This window comes from Adiantum capillus-veneris, chromosome 16 (genome assembly GCF_014529385.1).
Source record: "Adiantum capillus-veneris isolate H3 chromosome 16, ASM1452938v2, whole genome shotgun sequence".
Classification (NCBI taxonomy): domain Eukaryota; kingdom Viridiplantae; phylum Streptophyta; class Polypodiopsida; order Polypodiales; family Pteridaceae; genus Adiantum; species Adiantum capillus-veneris.
In genome coordinates this window covers 27,444,519-27,451,754 of record NC_140946.1, presented here as the reverse complement: position 1 = coordinate 27,451,754, position 7,236 = coordinate 27,444,519, and the positions used below count along the sequence as shown (strand labels likewise).

General features: G+C 46.0%; 1 protein-coding gene across 1 annotated transcript; it reads left to right on the top strand.

The window, feature by feature from the left end:
- The first annotated feature begins 968 nt into the window (after nucleotides 1–968).
- LOC147438763 (DEAD-box ATP-dependent RNA helicase 21-like) lies at nucleotides 969–3,916 on the top strand. Its single transcript, XM_086484192.1, has one exon. The coding sequence runs from the start codon at nucleotides 1,766–1,768 to the stop codon at nucleotides 3,350–3,352; it is 1,587 nt and encodes a 528-aa protein (XP_086340318.1). The 5' UTR covers nucleotides 969–1,765; the 3' UTR covers nucleotides 3,353–3,916.
- The last annotated feature ends 3,320 nt before the right edge of the window (nucleotides 3,917–7,236 follow it).

Below are 7,236 nucleotides of genomic sequence, written 5' to 3'. Positions count from 1 at the left end.
GGCCAATCACAACAAATGGTCATTTCAAGCAATAGGGTTAGCATTTGGACAAGTGTCCTTCTTTCCCCTTTTGAGAGAGAGGCTTGATAATTGCATAAATAATTAGTTAATTAAACTAAATGCTCATTGGACCCCTTTTAAGACTATCCAATAGGATTCAGACACTTCTTGAGGGTAACATGGGTAGGGGCTTGACATGTGTCCCTGCTTCCTCTGAAGGCTTGGGTTCACCTTGTGTGTGTGTGTTCTCTCTCATCCCCCTAGCTTTGGTGCTCGCCCCCTCATTGGTAGGGATGCTCTTGACTTTTTGAGCACAAGCATCTTAGTCACCAAGCATGACAAAGCACCTCTAGCTTGGGCAATGTTCTCACAAGCACCTCAAGCACTTTAGTCATCAAGCATGACAAGCACCTCAAGCACCTTAGTCATCAAGCATGACAAGCACCTCAAGCACCTTAGTCATCAAGTACGACAAGCACCTCAAGCTTGGTCAAGGTTCACACCTCAAGCTCGGTCCTAGCTTGCATATGGTCATAGGTCTAAAGACTTTTAACACTAACCTTTAGAGGTCTTTAATGAAGCTAACCCTATGGTCTTTTAAGATCCATTAGCTGCACATGTATATATTCTACCTCCTGTTCCCATTCATCTTTCCCATATCAAATGATCACTTCAATATGAGACAGTCTTTTTGGAATAGGTAGATATTAGATTTTATGACAAGCCAGTCGTGCCTGTGTGTGTGTGTGTGTGTGTGTGTGTGTGTGTGTGTGAGAGAGAGAGAGAGAGAGAGAGAGAGAGCATACTTCTCTCATTTCTTTTTCAAAATGTGTAGAACATACTCCTACCATTAAGTGGAACATCCAACCTCGACCATTTCTTGCACATCGCTTTGAGCAATTTGAACGCCACCTAACGATCAAGCTATGCACATAGATTGCAAAGGGGTGGACTACAACATAATTTATATTTCTTTCGGTTGAGTTTTTTTTAATGAGCGCAACAGCATAATATAATAGTCATACCGTGGCAGAAGAATCTAAAAGGAATTTGCTAAATTTTCTCTGAAACAACTTTGGAGAATCACCCTTTAGTACTAAATTGTGAGTGAGTCTTGTAGTCACTCTAATTTCAACCCCTTTGGAAAATCCGTGGAGGCCACGACACAGAATTTCCTTGGTGGGCGACTTGGGCCGGTAGTCTGAACAAGCCGAATTTCAACCCTTTAAGAAAGCCTGCCCGTGGCTGGTGGAAGATAAAGCGGAGATTGGGATGCGTGGTATCGTATTCATTTGTTGCACACAAACGTCCAGTCCTGTGAGGCGTGAGCTGAGCCTTCTTACAAGCGTCTCTCCCTGCCTTGAGAGAGAGAGAGAGAGAGAGACCCATGAGATCTGCAAAACTATCCTGATTGCTATCCGCACCGGCAAGATTAACCTTTGAGCTTGCCATATTCTCCATCGCCAAGTCGCTTCTTTTCCTACTCACATGGCTTCGTCCCTTTTCTGGCCTGAAATTACGGGCAGATGATGCTGTTTATACTAGATCAAAGCCCTGCAATTTCACCCCCAATGGGCAGCAGAATCATCGTCACGGCGTAGCAAGAAAAAGCTTAACTTTTGCTTTTTGAATAGGAGTATGCCACGCTGTCAAGGGTAAAAAGCTTTAACCTTGCTTTTTGAATAGGATCTAGTTTAAGAAAAGAGGAGTCACAGAGCAGAAGAGAAGGCGCTTGAGCAGTGAAGAATAGTTTGGACGATACAATATGGCAGAACAGCGCGACCGAGGAGCACCTGACAAATCCAAGAAACGAGCAATCATGAAGCCCTCCGAGAAATTTAAGTTTTGCTTCGATTGGCCCCTCTCGGATGATACTAGCAGCAGATCAGCTTCTGAAGAAGCCCCTCTTCTATTCGGTCGTGGTTTCCGTGCCGGCATCGATCGTCTAGAGCAAATAAAAAAGAGACAACGTACATCCCATTCCAATTATGTCGAGTCGGCCAACCTGCACAGATCTGCCGTGCATTGGGCGGATAAGAAGCTCTTGGACATGACTCCTCGCGACTGGCGCATATTCCAGGAAGAGTTTGGCATATCGTACAAGGGCTTTCATGGGGGGAATGCTAGACCCATGAGGAATTGGGAGGAGAGTGGCTTGGCTCGAAGTCTCCTTCAAGCAGTGTATAAAGTTGGTTATAAGCGGCCCTCTCCCATTCAAATGGTTGCCATACCCGTCAGCCTTGCACACAAGGATGTTATTGGTATTGCGCAGACAGGCTCAGGTAAGACGGCAAGTTTCATTTTGCCTATGCTGCATCATGTATCTTTACTGGCACCCCTTGATGAACAGGACCTAGAGAGACCTGCACAGGGTCCGAATGCTTTGATCTTGGCCCCTACTAGAGAGCTAGCTCAACAAATTCAAGATGAGACTCTAAAGCTGTCATGCTATGTTGATGTAAGAGTAGTTTTGCTTATTGGACGTCATTCAATTGAAGAACAAGGCATGCAATTGAGCCGTGGATGCGAGATTGTCATAGCCACGCCAGGCAGATTGCTGGACTGTTTAGAAAGGAAGTTTGTGGTCCTCAGTCAATGTAGCTACATAGTTGTAGATGAAGCTGATACGATGGTAGCAAAGGGATTTGAGGAGCAAGTGCTGGGTGTTCTCAAGGCACTCCCTTTGAGGAGTGTGGATCAACGTGTGAATCGAACAATGTGCATGTTCAGTGCGACCATGCCGAATGCTGTGGAGAGAACTGCAAAACGTTTTTTGAGAGACCCTGTCATTATCAATGTTGGAGAACTGGGACAGCCACCAAATTTAATAACCCAGAAGGTAAGGATGGTAAACACAGTTTTAGAAAAGCTGAAAAGGTTGCAAGCGTTGCTAGACAATTCCAGCGACCTAGTGATGGTGTTTGTCAATTCGAAAAAAGCAGCGAAAGATCTTGTAAGTAAGTTAGAGGGACAAGGGTACAAAGCAATTGGTCTTTACGGAGACATGCCTCAAGCATTAAGAGAGAAGAGTTTAAGGGACTTCAAGAGCAGGTCGTACGACTGTCTTGTGGCAACTGATTTGGCAGGGAGGGGTATTGACATACAAGGCGATGTGCATGTGGTCAATTATGAGATGCCAAGAACCATAGAGAAATACGTTCACCGCATTGGCCGAACAGGACGAGCCAATAAAACAGGCATTGCCACCAGTTTCCTGACGTTCTCAGATGATGACAAATCACTTTTCTATGACCTCAAGCAACTGCTTATTCAAAGCAAGAGTGAGGTACCGCTGGAGCTAGCCCGCCATGAAGCTTCTAATATTCGAATAAACCACAAACCCTTCATATAAAACGGGTGCCCTGACATCACAAGTTAAGTTCTCGATTCTTGTAAAATTATTAGAAACATACTGGTCGGTTTGTATTTTTATTAGCGGAATCTTCGTAGATACCTAAACCATATAGCTCGAAGAGGCGCTCTAAAACCCCGACAACACACTCCAAAACCAACGATCAACCTCGGGCAGGATTCTTGAGGACGTTGAGTGCGACTTCCCTATCCACTACAATCTCCTGCTATGCTGATGACGAAGATGTATTTTATAAAACAAATAAAAAAACACATCAGTCTCTCTTGCACATGCCGCCACCGCCATCCCTTGCTCGCTCCTGCTGTGACTGGTTTTGACTCCAACCGCTCCTGCTCCTGTTGCCATCGCCATTCCCTGCTCCTAGTCCATCGCTCCTGCTCTTGCCGCACTTGTTTGGCTTCATTCTTCCCTCATCGCAACGTGCAGTCTCAAAGGATCTCACAAGATTCGTATCAATAGGCATTTTTTTGAAATCGTTAGCACATACTTGAGAGCTTTGCAACAATGCGGTTCTCTAGGCTTGCGCTATAAATGTACCACTTGTTTTCAGGAATTTTGATTACTTTTCAAAGACCTTAGCTTATATGGTGGCAACAAAAGTGTGTGCACAGATTTTTTGACAAGGCGTCTTCTTAGAAAAAGTATTGGTAGTGAGCAAGAGCTGACTCCCTAAGCCTAGCGATGGCATGATAAGCTATCAGTGCCGCCGCCTTCCCCACTGTCACTTCGGTGAGATGGCCTCCTAGGTCATCTCACCACCGCTAGGCCCCGACGCTAGGTCTCCCAATATCTGGGCCTCCAGCGGACTTCCCCACTCTCTGGTGCACAATAACTGCGTCGAAACCCACGTCGAGGGTATCAACAGCCTCACCCATGAATTCATTTTGCACCATAACCTCTCAGCACTCCTCCACGGAGGTGATTTTCCTCTCTCCCCTCTTAGCGCGAGCAGGCTTGAAGCGGTGAGGCAAGCTCAACACGATGCTGGTTGCTTCACCCAGGCACCTCCTTTCCACCCAACAATAGGGCTTCATCCTCCGACTGCTGAGGGCTTTGCCCCTCCCACCTAGAGAGGAAGCGGAAGCTCTGCTCCAGGAAGCTTTGGTCAAGCTGCAATCGGTAAGCCCCTTGTTATTCTCCCTGCTGCTCAAGTTCGCAAGACTCAAACACACCTAGAAACAGAGTCCTGATAGGGATGTTAGCAGGGGCCCGTCCCCCTATGGAAGTATTAAGTGGTTGGATTAGGAATCATTGGGGTCCCCTAGGAGCTGAGGTCGAGACCATCTAGGCTCTCCCAAAAACCCTAAACGCTGACATGGCCTTCAAAGTTTTGAGTGCGGGCCAATGGTTATTAAGAACTTCTCCCCTTTGTCTGTTCAAATGGCATAAGGAATATAACACGGAAAGGGATGCTCCCGTGTTGGAGCGGGAAACTCGTCATGAAGCATGCTGAGGACTCTGTCTTTTAAATCATTCGGTACTTCACTCGAGGTGTTTAGTATGTAGTGTCTAAATACCTGAGAGCAAAGACCGCGCATGTGTAAAATCACCTTCTTGCCTTCATCATCCAAGATGATGTTGCCACTGAAGTCGACGGAGTAAGGCAAGCCCTCTCGCCGCTGACACGTGAACCTGGGTGTCCCGGCACGGGTCTCTAGCGGCGTGTCAACCGGGGTACGGACGTCAGGTGTCTCCACTGGAGTCTGAGCCCTGAAGAGAGGAGTGTCCACTGGAGTGACTCCTGGAGGAGTAGCTAGCGGTGTGTAGCTCCTAGAACGGCAGTCAACCGCGCAAAACCTGGTGTCCATGGTGATGCTGTGGCTGGTGTAGGGATGGGCAAAGAAGGGGAGGGTAAAGAGCCTCGTCGAAAATGAGGCGGTGTCGAAGCATTAGTGGCGGCATCCCCACAACAACCGCCATCGCCACCACTAGAGCGTTGGCGCCTAGACGAGTGTGAAGATCATCTCGTCGACATCGAAGCTTCGGAGCATGTTGAATGATCTGAAACAGAGGGAGATGCGGATGGAGGAGGAACGCGCGATGGTGCACCAGGGCGATGACGCTCCACGTACCACTGTCTCTGCTTGGGTGGCAAAGAAGAAAGAAAATCCTCATCATCCATACCTGCATTAAACACACAAACATTTAAATTTAATATTGAATGAATGGAGTAGAAAACATGGACAGGTAGATAGAGAGAGAGAGAGAGAGGAGGAGGAGGTGCTCGTTGTTCCTGCTTGTGAGAACATACCTAGAGCATATGTACCTGGAGTGGATGCAAAGACCATTAAAGACAATGACGCAATGACGCGTTCTTCTTCTATTCAACTTGAGTGATGGAAGAGGCAAGTCAATAACTCAGAATTTTCAATCGAAAGAGAGAGAGAGAGAGAGAGAGAGAGAGAGAGAGAGAGAGAGAGAGAGAGAGAGAGAGAGAGAGAGCACAATCAAATCTTGCAGTCGAAAAACTAGGTGGTTGAGCTTCATGTGGCCATGGATTGCCCAGGATGTGAGTGCAAAATCAAAAGAGCGTTATACAACATGGAAGGTACTTAGAGAGCCAGAGTTTTTACAAAACCGAGCAAAATTGTCAAAACGAAGAATCGTACAAGAATTCGAACTATCTCTTTCTTTTTTGACGTAGAACTTGAAGGTGCTTGTAGCTTTGGAATGTTCAAAGGCTAGCAGCAAACAAAACGTGTTCTTCTTCTATTCAACTTGAGGGATGGAAGAGGTAAGTCGATAAGTCAGAATTTTTAATCGAGAGAGAGAAAGAGAGAGAGAGAGAGAGAGAGAGAGAGAGAGAGAGAGAGAGAGAGAGAGAGAGAGAGAGAGAGAGAGAGAGAGAGAGAGAGAGAGAGAGCGCACATAATCAAATCTTGCAGTCGAGAAACCAGGTGGTGGAGCTGCATGTGGCCATGGATTTCCCAGGATGTGAGCGTAAAATCAAAAGAGCGTTATACAACATGGAAGGTACTTAGAGAGCCAGAGTTTTTACAAAAGGGAGCAAAATTGTTCAAATACAATATTTATGGCTTTAAGAGATCTCTCTCTTATCCTCGCATAGCTCAGCATAACTTCCTATATCTATATAGAGCTCTCCATTTAAACAGATGTCCTCCATTTCATTTTGTAGATCCTCTGCATGCACCCCATAGAGAGTAGCAGCTTGATGTTCGTCTGGCACCACCTCAACGACTTCTAACTGAGGATCTTCTCCAATCTCCTCCATTGATGCCGCTGTGATTGGCACATGGTAGCCTTCATACGTCCGTGCACTACCATGGGCTACCTCTATGACGTACCACCAGTTTGATGTAGACTTTGTAGGATGAAATATCACCTGCTAGAGCCACGTAACTTACATGAGAGCTTCCAAGTACATAAATTCTAAAATGGGATGTTAACTATTTACATACTTACTTGCTCACAATTCTCGGGTAGTACGAAAGTGTCTCTTAGGACAGTCCATTTCTTAGTTGAATCCACCTCAAGAAAACCAGACTCTCCTCTACCCACAGTAGCGTTGCGACCCTCCATGATTATCTTGAACCATTGCACGTCGAACAAGTCGACAAAAAATCCTTTATAATCGATCCTCAAAATCTCTTGTAGCGTGCCAAAGTAAGTGTTCCGCCACCACAGGATGTGCATCAGAGGACCGTCGTCGACTAGACTGTTAAATTTTGCCATGATTCCACAATCTTGAGTAAAACGATTTTTGTCGATCCGTTCCACCCTAAAATGTCAACCTTTACACCATGCTGCTGTGTATGACTTATACTACAACCAACAAAGATTATGAGTGTCCGTTCAAACATCTAGAAAGTCACTAGCCGTACATTGCAAACTTACCTTGGTCG